At 44.7% G+C, this 12,074-nt stretch overlaps 1 protein-coding gene across 1 annotated transcript in view; it reads left to right on the plus strand.

Annotated features, from left to right (window-relative positions):
* The window catches only part of DIXDC1 (DIX domain containing 1), a 108,864-nt gene that overhangs the window by 7,023 nt on the left and 89,767 nt on the right, over nucleotides 1-12,074 (plus strand). The window contains exon 2 of the mRNA XM_069947318.1: nucleotides 8,998-9,077. Coding sequence (XP_069803419.1) covers nucleotides 9,039-9,077 — 39 coding nt within the window. The 5' untranslated portion in view covers nucleotides 8,998-9,038. The remainder of the gene's footprint in view (nucleotides 1-8,997; nucleotides 9,078-12,074) is intronic.

Genomic DNA, 12,074 nt, shown 5'->3' on the forward strand with positions numbered 1-12,074 from the left:
TTGGACTCATCTCTCAGCGCGCGCCGGGCTGCAGCGGCTGATATCTCTGTGACTCGACCGGATCCAGAAGCGGGACCGGCTGGATCAGGTAAGTATAGGGGGCTGTAGCGGGGGGACGGGAGCCTGTCACCCCGGCACGGGGGGTGACAGGTTCCCTTTAATGCATTGCCATAGCAGTCAGTTAAATCGTGGCAAAAACAGACGTTACTTTAAATTGCAAAAGTGGCCTCCTTTTCTCTATTTTTGACGTTGTGTGAACATAGTCTAATAGGGGCTTAAGTGTTTTTGTGTTATTAGTAGAGATGAGCAAATTTACAGTAATAATGAAGTGAAGCGCTTTGTTATCTCTGCCATATGCTCATCAGCCGGCTGCCTTCTAATTGATTGCCTCTCCGTGCTGCTCCTCCACGGTTGCTCGGGTGCTTCTTTATACCTGCTGGATTGGGGGGTTATATCAATATCTTTATATCTTTATGTATATCTTAGGGACAACATGTTTCGAGGACCCAAAGACCTCTTTTTCAAATTATAGAGATGCAGTAGTACAAATAGCTGAGTGTCATGTTTATATATTTGCCAAAGAATTTGGGAGGTCCACCCACAAAACGAGACAAAAGTCTTAAGTAGTATAAAACACACAATCAAGGATCAAACAAGCTAAAAAGTGTATAAGAAAAAATCATAAAACATACTTATATTTGTGTTGTATTATACGTGGTGCAAAGATGGGGAGGATGAAAGAAGTAAAATGCTGTCACATCCCCTGCTCACCTGCCCCAGCGCTGATGCCGATATACAGGGCTGTGGAGTCGGTAAGCCACAGCTCCGACTCCAACTCTGACTCCTGAATTTTATCAGGACCGACTCCGACTCCGAAGCTCAGCAGCTTCTCCCTAATGTCCTACATGATCCTGGGGCGAATTCTAAGGGAATGAGGAAAGATATAAAGCAGCTTCTCCGGTGTGTGCAGTGGATGCCGCCAGTCTCCAGCCTTCATGTCCTGAACTACTCTCAACTAGACTAGATGGAGCAGGTGGTCTTTTTCTGCTGACAGTCTTCTATGTTTCTAACTAAATATTCACCATACACACAGAAACACTGCTAACAATGCCAGATACCTGTAATATAGATGTCAGCCATAGTGATATAGAGGGGGTCACACATAGTGATATAGAGAAGTAACACATAGTGATATAGATAGAGAGGGGTCACTGTGGGTGTGGGGGCACGCCATATTACACACACACACAGCCTGCTGTAGCCATAGCACACACACAGCCTGCTGCAGCCATAACATACACACACAGCCTACTGCAGCCATAGCACACACACAAAGCCTGCTGCAGCCATAGCATACACACACACACCGCCTGCTGCAGCCATAGCACACACACACAGCCTTCTGCAACCATAGCATACACACACACCGCCTGCTGCAGCCATAGCACACACACACAGCCTTCTGCAGCCATAGCATACACACACACACCGCCTGCTGCAGCCATAGCACACACACACAAACACACAGCTGCAGCCGTAGCACACACACACAAACACAGCTGCGGCCATAGAACACTGAAGAAAAACACCACATTGAGGACAGAGGTTACTGCTACACTACGTATGACTTCTCCTCCTCCTCCTCTATATTACACAGGATATCTTCATATTATACTGCTGCTCATATACAACCCATATATAACCATCCAGCATCCAGGAAGAGACCAGCACAGATCTCCCCCCACACAATGGACCCTTCCAGCTCAGAAACAAGTTGCCAAATAGTGACCGACAACTTTTCCCCGACCACCCTTGTCTGATTTTAAATTGTTCTATTTTTTTTTAAAGCAGAACTAGTTCCGACTCCACGACTCCGACTCCACAGCCCTGCTGATATACCTAAGCACTGGTGCCCTGGTCCCTGGCCGCTTCTTGGTAAGAGAGGGGACCTGGGCGGGATCCTGCTATGGCCGCTGACTGGCTGAACGGGCCTGACACATCACGTCCCAGGTCCCCACTCAAACCCAGAAGCGGCCAGAACCGGAGCTGCGGGATACTGGCATCAGCACTGGAAAAGTGAGAGCATGTTGCGTCTTTCATCCTCCCCCTCCCGGCACTCTGCTAAAAAATCACCAGCCCCGAATTCTCCTTTAAGATTTTTTAATAGAAGTAAATTACAAATCTATATAACTTTCTGACACCAGTTGATTTGAAAGAATCTTGTTTACCGGAGTACTCCTTTAATTTATACACCCAAAACATCTCTCTTCTTTTCAGTAGTTGGAATCTGTAGTTAGTGATTTATGGGACAAATGGAAAAACCAGAGAAACAACAATTGTGCGTAACCAGAGCATGTTTAGAGACGCTGTGGTTTAAATCACCTTTTGTAACATTCCAGCGATGTTTGTTTCTTCTCATCCTAAAGACTAACGTGGTCTGTCCCACCTATTGTAGACCCATCGGCAGATATAGAACATAATCTGAGGAGCAGGTAGGTGTATGTTTGGTAGTATAGGAGTAGTATAAGATGGTCGTTCTCATGTTCTCACAGCATGTACATCTAGGTAGTGAGCATTTTTACTACATTCTGAATCTGATGAACAAAGTTTACCGGGTGCCCACACACTTTTAAGTGTTTCAGCCTGTCTAGGTTTAGAGGGGATGCACTAAATCATATTGGATTGTTTTGGAGTATAGTCCATTGTTTGACTAAAATATTTTTAACTTGTTTATGGCTATTATTATAGGTGTTTAACCCCTTAAGGTCAAAGCCTATTTTCGTTTTTGCGCTTTTGCTTATTCCATTTTAAATTTAAAAGTCCATAGCGCTTGCATTTTTTCACCTAGAGACGTATATGAGCGCTTATTTTTTGCAAAACCAATTGTACTTTGCAATGACAGGCATTATTTTTCCATAACATATGCTGCGAAACCGGAAAAAAATCATTTGCGCTGTCAAATTGAAAAAAAAAAAACGAATTTGTTTTGATTTCGGGGAGTTTTGCATTTACGCCGTCCGTCCTATGGTAAAACTGACTTGTTATGCATGTTCCTCAAGTCGTTACGATTACTATGATATATAACATGTATAACTTATATTGTATCTGATGGCCTGTAAAAAATTCTAACCATTGTTAACATATATACGTTCCTTAAAATCGCTCCATTCCCAGGCTTATAGCGCTTTTATCCTTTGGTCTATGGGGCTGTGTGAGGTGTCAGTTTTTGCGCCATGATGTGTTCTTTCTATCGGTACCTTGATTGCGCATATACGACTTTTTGATCGTTTTTTATTACATTTTTTCTGGATTTGATGCGACCAAAAATGCGCAATTTTGCACTTTGGCATTTTTTTTGCGCTGACGCCGTTTACCGTGCGAGATTAGGAATGTGATTAATTAATAGTTCGGGCGATTACGCGCGCGGCGATACTAAATATGTTTATTTATTTATTAATTTATATTTATAAAATGGGAAAAGGGGGGTGATTTGGACTTTTATTAGGGGAGGGGATTTTTTATTAATAAAAACACTTTTTTACTTTTTTTTTTACTGTAACTAGAAGCCCCCCTGGGGGACTTGTATATAGACAGCACTGATCTCTCATAGAGATCAATGCTGTGTATATACACAGCAAAGATCGATTAGATCGGTCATAGATTACTATGGCCTGCTGCAGGCCATAGCAATCTATTGCCGAGCCGGGATCAGCGCCATTCCGACGCTGAGGCCCGGCACGGGCAGAAGAACGGATCTCCCCCCCGCGATCGCATCGCGGGGGGGAGATCCGTCCCACTAGACACCAGGGACGTGCGGCGCAGTGCCTCTAAATGCAGCTGTCAGGTTTGACAGCTGCACTTAGAGGCTTAATTAGCCGGCGCGGCAACGGGACCCGCGCCGGCTAATAGAGGCACTGCCCGGCTGCACATGTCAGCCGGGATCAGCGCCGTTCAGAGCGGGGTCCCGGCGGGACCCCGCTCTGAACACCCCGAGCGGCACCATGACGTATCAGATATGTCATGGGTCGCTAAGGGGTTAAGAACCATTAATTACAATTTTCAGCCTGTTTATTATTAATCTTCTTTTACTTAGGTAATAGGCGTTCTTCTTGTGTGAGACCATTTGCTTTCTGTAACGCTGCCTCCATTACCCCCAATGGTAGTCCTTATCTAAGAATCTACATTTGAGGTGTTATTCTGGGTATTATAGTCTGCATCTTTTGATTTTTTTTTTATTCTTTTAGACTGGCTTTAGGGAATGTTGTTTTTTCCACTTTCTAGCATGATAACTCTTATAGTTCAAATACTTTTTTTTACTTTTTTAAAGTTTAAAGGTCTTTGTAACTATTCTTGTTTCTTCAATACTTATATCCAGGTCCAAATATATAATTCTTGTGTGAGAAAAAGAGGAGGAAAAGAGACCCATATACAAATTGGCATAACTGGGGGCTAAACATGTGCCCATGGCTGTGCCCCTAGTCTGTTTATATATCTGGTCCTCATGTTATGTTTAAATATGAAAGCAGAACTGTCCAACACAAATTGTTTGTGACGGATGGGGACTGAGGCATTGTTTAGAATATTTGAATACAATGTGATCCAAAGGTAGTTTTGATTCCAATGATGTTTCTTTAGCTCATTTGTTAATTTATTTAATTATTTATTCATTATTTATAAAGGCTGCAAAATCTTAACCCCTTTAAAGGGGTACTCTGGCGCTGTTATTAAAAAAAAAAAAATCAATCAATTAAACATAGTTTTCCCACTTACCATCCCTCCAAAGTCTCTCTCCGTTTGAATTTCCTGCTGTTTGCAGGTCCCTGAACCTGCAATTGGTGGCTTCATTTTTTCTTTACTTCCTGGTTTGGGCTCTCCCATGATGCATTTTGTCTCCTGTGATGTCTAACTGACTCTGACAGTAAAACTGTTAGATGGCTTACATCTTGTTCAGCCAATCAGAGCTGAGCAACCTGAGTCATCTGACAAAGGGAGGCTGGCCTAACAGGGCTTAGACCCACCTCCCTCTTGATGATGTCATTGTCACAAAATGGCTTCCTGGGGTCAACAGTCATTAGGTAAGAATGAGTTTACTTCACTTCCTGGTCGGGGGTTGAGGGGGGAAAAGATAGGGAAGGGGGACAGATAGGGGATAGTTATATAAGTGATATAACTTTGTAATGTGTTTCAAATACTGGAGATAGTTATATAAGTTACATAACTTTGTAATGTGTTTCAATTACTGGGAAAAAGCTTTTCGCTGGAGTACCCCTTTAAGACCACAGGTCATTGAGGGCACCTATGTCCAGGTCACACTGAATCAGTGCTTTCTAAGAGCCTTTTCATCTACAGGGCTCGTTCGGGGCTGATATTTGAGCCATAATCTATAGTTTTAATCGGTACCATATTGGTGTAAATGAGAATTTCTGATTGTTTTTTTGATTATTTTTAATATTTTAATATTCTATTTTTTTTCTCATATATAATAAAAAAAAATAATCTGCTGTATATTTTTTTGCCTTGTTTTGTTTACTCTGTTCACAGTATGGGAACAATATTGATATATTTTAATAGATCGGAATATCCGCACACTAAGATATTAAATATGATTATTATTATTTTGTTTGTTTGGGTTTTTTTTTACATATTTTATTTGTATAGTGGGATAGGGGGTGAATTTTATTATTATAAATTTTTTTTACACTTGTTAAGTTACCCTAGGCGACTGTTACAAGCAGTCATCAGAATGTATATGCTAATCAAAACTAAGCCATTGCATAGCACTGATCAGTAAGATCGGTGATCTGTGTGTAGAGTCTGCCTGATGCAGACTGTAGATGCAGCTTGCCAATCCAACAGGACGGAGGTAAATATTATTCCCCTATTTGTTAGTGAAACTGATTGGGATCCACAGAGTTACCACTCCTGTCACTGGCTCTTAAACTCTTCGATCACTATAGATCATGGCATTTAACGGGTTACTGGCAGGCAGCTGCAGGATCACTGCTGCCTGTCATTATGCCTGACTCCTGGCACATTGATGTGTGCGGGGCTGTTCACACTGAAGCAGCCCTGCACACATTAGAACCCCTTCATGCCAGGAATGTTTATATACATTCCTAGTGCGTGGTGCGGGCAGTAGGCCTGTGTGCTCCCTGGGTGGTAGCACTGTGTGTGGTGCGGACAGTAGGCCTGTGTGCTCCCTGGCTGGTAGCACTGTGTGTGGGGCGAGTGGCAGGCCTGTGTGCTCCCTGGTTGGTAGCCTTGTATGTGCTGCAGGCGGTAGGCTCACGCAGCCGACCACCAGCGTTGCACACAGCCAGAAGTAGTGTGTGGAGCCTAAGATTTTCAGATACTGTCCACCAGGGGCAGATTAATGATACCATGGGCCCCAGGGCTGTTCAGAAATCGTGGGCCCCCTGCAAAAAACCTACTCACTCACTGCTCACAATCCTCTCCAAACCAGCCGGATGTGACCCTAGAAGAAGGACCAATCAGACCTCTGACACACTCTCTCCCATTCTAACTAATGATGAGATGAGTGAGTCGGGCTGAGGTTCAGGCATGTAAAACCTTTTTAGAATCTTGCTGTCTTCCTGGTCTGTAGGGAGACAGGTGCAGACAGTCTAGGCTGTATCCATGTTTTCCAGGTGGGACTCGGGGGGGGGGGGGGGTTCCACTTTCTCCACAAACTGGGAAGACAGCAGAATTAAAATGCTGATGGTTTGGATTCGTACAAACCTGAACCTCGGCCTGGCTCACTCATCTCTTAGCAGGGCTAGTTAGAAGCAGACACTGTAGGCAAATAGTGGCGGAGGTAAATATCATAAAAAAACCTTTAATGTCATGTAAATCCAGCACTTTGACTGTATACTTTAACTACTGTATCTATAGCTGTACAAGACTACAGCTCCAGTAAGAGCATGATAGTAGTTGTAGTCCTGCTGCAGATAACTGACCTCATTACATCTATATCCCCCCTGGCTCTACTAGTGCAACCATAAAGATATCTGCAGCTGTAGTAAGACTACCACTCCCTTCATGCTTTCACTTCCAGAACAGGATGGGAGAGGTAGTCTTGCCACAGCTGCAGATACCTGATACATATATATCTGCAGCTGTACGACATGGCTGACACCAGTGCCTCTCGGCCACATTTAAAAACCAACGCCAGGATGTTGGCATATAATTTGATCAAACCATATTGCCCCATGCACCACGCGCCGGTCTCCTGGTTCACATGGGTCCCTACATTATCTCCACACTGTGTCGGTCAGCGACCAACAACCCCGCAAAGCGTGCACAAGCAGGGAAGGGAGGTCATAGAATGGCCCTGCAACCACAATGTCACAGGACCAAACCCAAAGGACCCCCCCAAAACCCAGCAGGCACCACCCGCGGAGAAAGCTGCCGCCAAACAACACAAGCGTGAATATGATCTTGTAGTCACCATAGCTCCTGCAGGTAGAAAGGAAAGGATAGGAGGTAATTGCCATGTGTGCATAGGTGCCTCCGGCTAATTTGGGTCATGTGGGTCTAACAAAGAGGAGTGCCAACTGCTCAGAAAAGGGAGAAAAGTAAAATACGACATGGAGAGAAAGGGGCTGTTGCACATCACGACTATGCTGACACCAATGCCTCTCGGCCACATTTAGAAACCAACGCCAGGATGCTGGCATATAATTTGATCAAACCATATTGCCCCATGCACCACGCGCCGGTCTCTCATTCTATGGCCTCCTTTGCCTACTTGAGCACTCTTTGCGGGGTTGGCGGTCGCTGACCGACACAGTGTGGTAATAGTGTAGGTACCCATGTGAACCAGGAGACCGACACGTGGTACATGGGGCAATATGGTTTGATCAAACTATATACCAACATCCTGGCTTTGGTTTTTAAATGTGACCAGGAGGCATTAGTATCAGCCATAGGTGTGAGGTGCAGCAGCTTCCTTCTCTCCATGTCGTATATCTGCAGCTGTATTCACTGGTAATCCAGCTCACAGTCTGCTCTCCCAACCGGCATTCATCCCACTGCAGAGGAAAGAGATGGCGCTAGCAGGGAGATCACAATGTGAACTTCACATGCTGTCTGCTGTTAAGCTCCCATTCTTATCTCCCTGATGATGCTATCTCTTTCCTCTGACCTCAGCTGCAGAGTAAACAGGAGTCCTGGCCCAGAGATTATAATGGGAGCTTTAAGCCCCCATGACACGGGGCGACTGTGAGGAGCAAATGAGCGCAGTCAGCGGCAGCAAGAGGGTGAGTACAGGGGGGGCCACGGGGAGGTGCAGGGGGGCTTCCCGGGTGATCGCTAGATCGTCCGGGCAGCCCATAGCGTATAGCAGCTGTTTGCTGCCGCCGCTCCTATTCCACGGAGCGACGGCAGCAGATCGCTGCTATCACAGTTGTTTGTCTTTCAACATATTAAAAGACAAACAACGGCAACAATCAGCCGACATCGTTCATGTCGGCTGATCGTTGCCTTCTATTACACTAAACGATTATCGGCCAATAATGGTTCTGTGTAATAGGGCCTTTAGATGCAGAAAGCCTAGAAATGAAGGGGTCAATTAACAGGCCAGCTGTGTGAGGTTTACTAATTTCTTTGGTGGGCCAGATTTGGCCTGCGGGCCAGAGTTTGACATGTGTGGTATATAGAAGGTATTACAGATGTTTTACAGAAAGTATTACAGATGTCAGACTAACTGACCTGTAGTCACTGGGCTTTTCTCTGCCACCCTTCATATGGGTGGATATCCCATTGCATGAACCTTAATGCTGAGAACTGTAGAATGATTTGTATTGGGAACTCCCCTTGTGTATATTCTGTATGTGACACTATGTTACCATTATTGTTCCTTTAAACATTCATGCCTATATGAATTTACATCCAAAGGTTTATGAACAGCTCCCACCCATAATAACAAGCAGAAGGTGTAGCTGATGTCTCCATCTTGCCTGTGTATAACCTATAGCACTTGTTTTCTTTGTGTTACAGGAGTGGTTGTGAACTTAAAGCCTTGCTCTCTATAGGAAAATATGGGGACTCCGGGTCAAAGTGTTCCCCCCACAACATATGTAAGTACTCCAGGACCCTCCTGACACTCTCCTCACTTTCCTAAAGGATGATCTGTCTGTTTCCTGCCTATTTTCATTCATACTCTTCAATAGATCTGTGTGGATTTTAGGATGTGCTATAGGTTTACAGTCTTCAGTATGTCCCATTTATTAAATAGGAGCTGTGGTTTCTCCAAGGAGCTGGATCCTGTAAAAAACATATACCAATGCAGTCTATATAACACATCTGTGGATCAATTGATAACATATTCCACATTACATTATGATTATGGCATATTGTTCTGGAAACAATTTCATGGATTTCTGTGTGCACTTTACAGGGCGATGAAGAACCTTAGATGTGTAGAGAGCTGATGAGAATAGACTGTAGTGAGAGGAGCAGCCGGCACTACAACGTGATTACCAGATCCAGGCCACTACTAAGTGGATGCAATTTCTCTGATCCCTCTGATCTTTGATAGAGTTGTGCCCAGCACAGTACTAATGGTGCAGGAGCGTGCCGTTAGATCAGCCCGGTAATGCCAGTATCATGCAATATATGGCTTGTTTTATACTGTTTATGTGTTCTCTGTATAACAAGTTGTCGTGGGATTTGTGCACACTTTTATCAGCCTTAAGGGTATAAACACCACACACCGTATAAGCAGCGTATTTACTGCTGCGATACGCAGCAAACACACAGCAAATACGCAGCAGATTAGATCTAAATAACTGAACACAGCATCAAATCTGTACCAACAAATCTGCTGTGTATTTGCTGCGTATTTGTTGCGTATCTGCTGTGTATACGGTGTGTGGGTTTGTACCCTAATAGTGTAAGGATTAGACGCCCGTGGTCTTTAAGGGTTTAAAGGTGTACTTTGGAGAAAAAATTTTTTTTAAATCAACTGGTGCCAGAGAGTTATACAGATTTGTTAATTACTTCTACTTAAAAATCATGAATCTTCCAGTACTTATCAGTATGTCAGTATGGTGTATGTCCTGCGGGAAGTGGTGTGTTCTTTCCAGTCTGACACAGTGCTCTCTGCTGCCACCTCTGTCCCTGACAGGAACTATCCAGAACCAGGCCCACTTCTGCCACGAGGCGGAATGAGCATTCCGCCTCAGGCGGCAGATTCTGCGGTCCTGCAGGGGGCGGCAAAATGTTCCCCCTGCTGTCATTTTAGTTAAGTTTCACTTAACTAATATGACAGCAGCCCCGCAGCCGCTCACATGTCCCGCAGCAGCCGTCCAGCCGCCCACACTCACGGATGTCCCCCATGTCCCGCCGGGCTCCAGTGACGTCACCCAGCAGCTCTCATCTTCCTCCAGGCTGTGGTGAGTGCCAGGGGTCGGCAGAGGTCGCGTTCAGGCGTTCAGGGCGGCGTTCGGGACGGCGGGGGGTGAGTGTGGTCAGCTGGGGGGGGTGGCGGATGGCGTTGTTGGCGGCGGTATTCGGGTTGTTACGGACGTGTGCGGGGGGGGGGGGATTGCCAGTGAGGGGGCGGCCACCTGAGGTTTGCCTCAGGCGGCAGGGAAGCCAGAATCGGCCCTGTCCAGAACAGGAGAGGTTTTCTATGGAAATTTGCTGCCGCTCTGGACAGTTCCCTACATGAACAGCAGAGGTGGCAGCAGAGAGCACTGTGTCACACTGGAAATAATACACCACTTCCTGCAGGATATACAGCAGCTGATAAGTACTGGAAGGCCTGAGATTTTTTTGTAAAAGTCATATCTGGCACTGATTTTTTTTTTCTCCCGAGTACCCCTTTAAATGAACAAGGCTGACTATAGTATGCCACAGTATAGTTCATATACATTTCTATTACTCCTAATCCTCCTTGGTTGCCATTAAACACCAGTTTACAATATTAGCTTGATGACGATTGCACACATGCTGGCAGATTAGAGGCTTTTAGTAAAAGTCAGTAAACTCCTCAGTAATCGCTGTAAATGCCATAATTGCGGCTGTTCTGTGGACAGTACTGATCCGATGATAGGGGGTTTAATGGTGGACTTTGCTCTATAGTTCAGTAGGTTACGTGTTTTCTCTTGGTAAAGAAGACATATTTGGCATTATTTTTGTATCTATTTCTGGGGAGCTAAGTGACAACCAATATGGTGGCTGTTACAATTCCCAGGGGCATAAAAAATTATCAAGACCACCATCAGCCCTAAGTGTGGAGCATGAAAAGCTCATGATAAAAAAAGCTTATTGTGAAACGCTATGCCATGTCTGTGCCATACACCTAGGGGGGCATTTATTAAGACTTGCATACTCTTATACCACTCTTAAAGTGTCACTGTCATTTAATTTTTTTGCAGAAATCAATAGTCCAGGCGATTTTAAGAAACTTTGTAATTGGGTTTATTAGCTGAAAAATGCATTTTTATCATGAAAAAGCAGTTTGAATCTCTCCCCCTTTCTTCATTGTTTTCTATGGAGGGGTGGAGGGAGATGAGGCACCAAAATAGGACAACAAAGAGTTAATTTACAGCTACATCACTAGGCTATCTCCTTTGAAGTCAGCACTGACCTCTCTGACTCTGAGTAGCAGCTTTCACACAGCTCCCACTGTGTAATCCTTTGTTCTCTGCTCTCTGCTGGTGACTAATCTCCCTCCTCCCTTCTCCTCCCTACCCTCTCCATAGACCAGACAGGATCCGACTGATGTAAACAAGTCGAGATTTCCTGATAATGAGCAGTGGATGAGAGAGAGGAGGGAGGGGGCCTGGGGAAAGTCTTTTTAAATGCAGATAATGGCATATTTGCCTAATAAACCCAACTACAAAGTTTCTTAAAATCGCCTGTAATATTGATTTCTGCAAAAACAATGAAACGGCAGTGACACTTTAAATTAGGCCCTGAACCCATTCAGTCTGCTGAGTTTACTAAGATCAGTATGGCCATACGGTGGGTGTAGAAATCTGCACCCTCTGATGAAAGTGCATTATATTACCTGGAATTCTGGCCTCATACCATCCCAAATAATATGGAACCAGCACCTAATTTACGAA

Source organism: Dendropsophus ebraccatus, chromosome 12 (genome assembly GCF_027789765.1).
Source record: "Dendropsophus ebraccatus isolate aDenEbr1 chromosome 12, aDenEbr1.pat, whole genome shotgun sequence".
NCBI classification, from domain to species: Eukaryota; Metazoa; Chordata; class Amphibia; order Anura; family Hylidae; genus Dendropsophus; species Dendropsophus ebraccatus.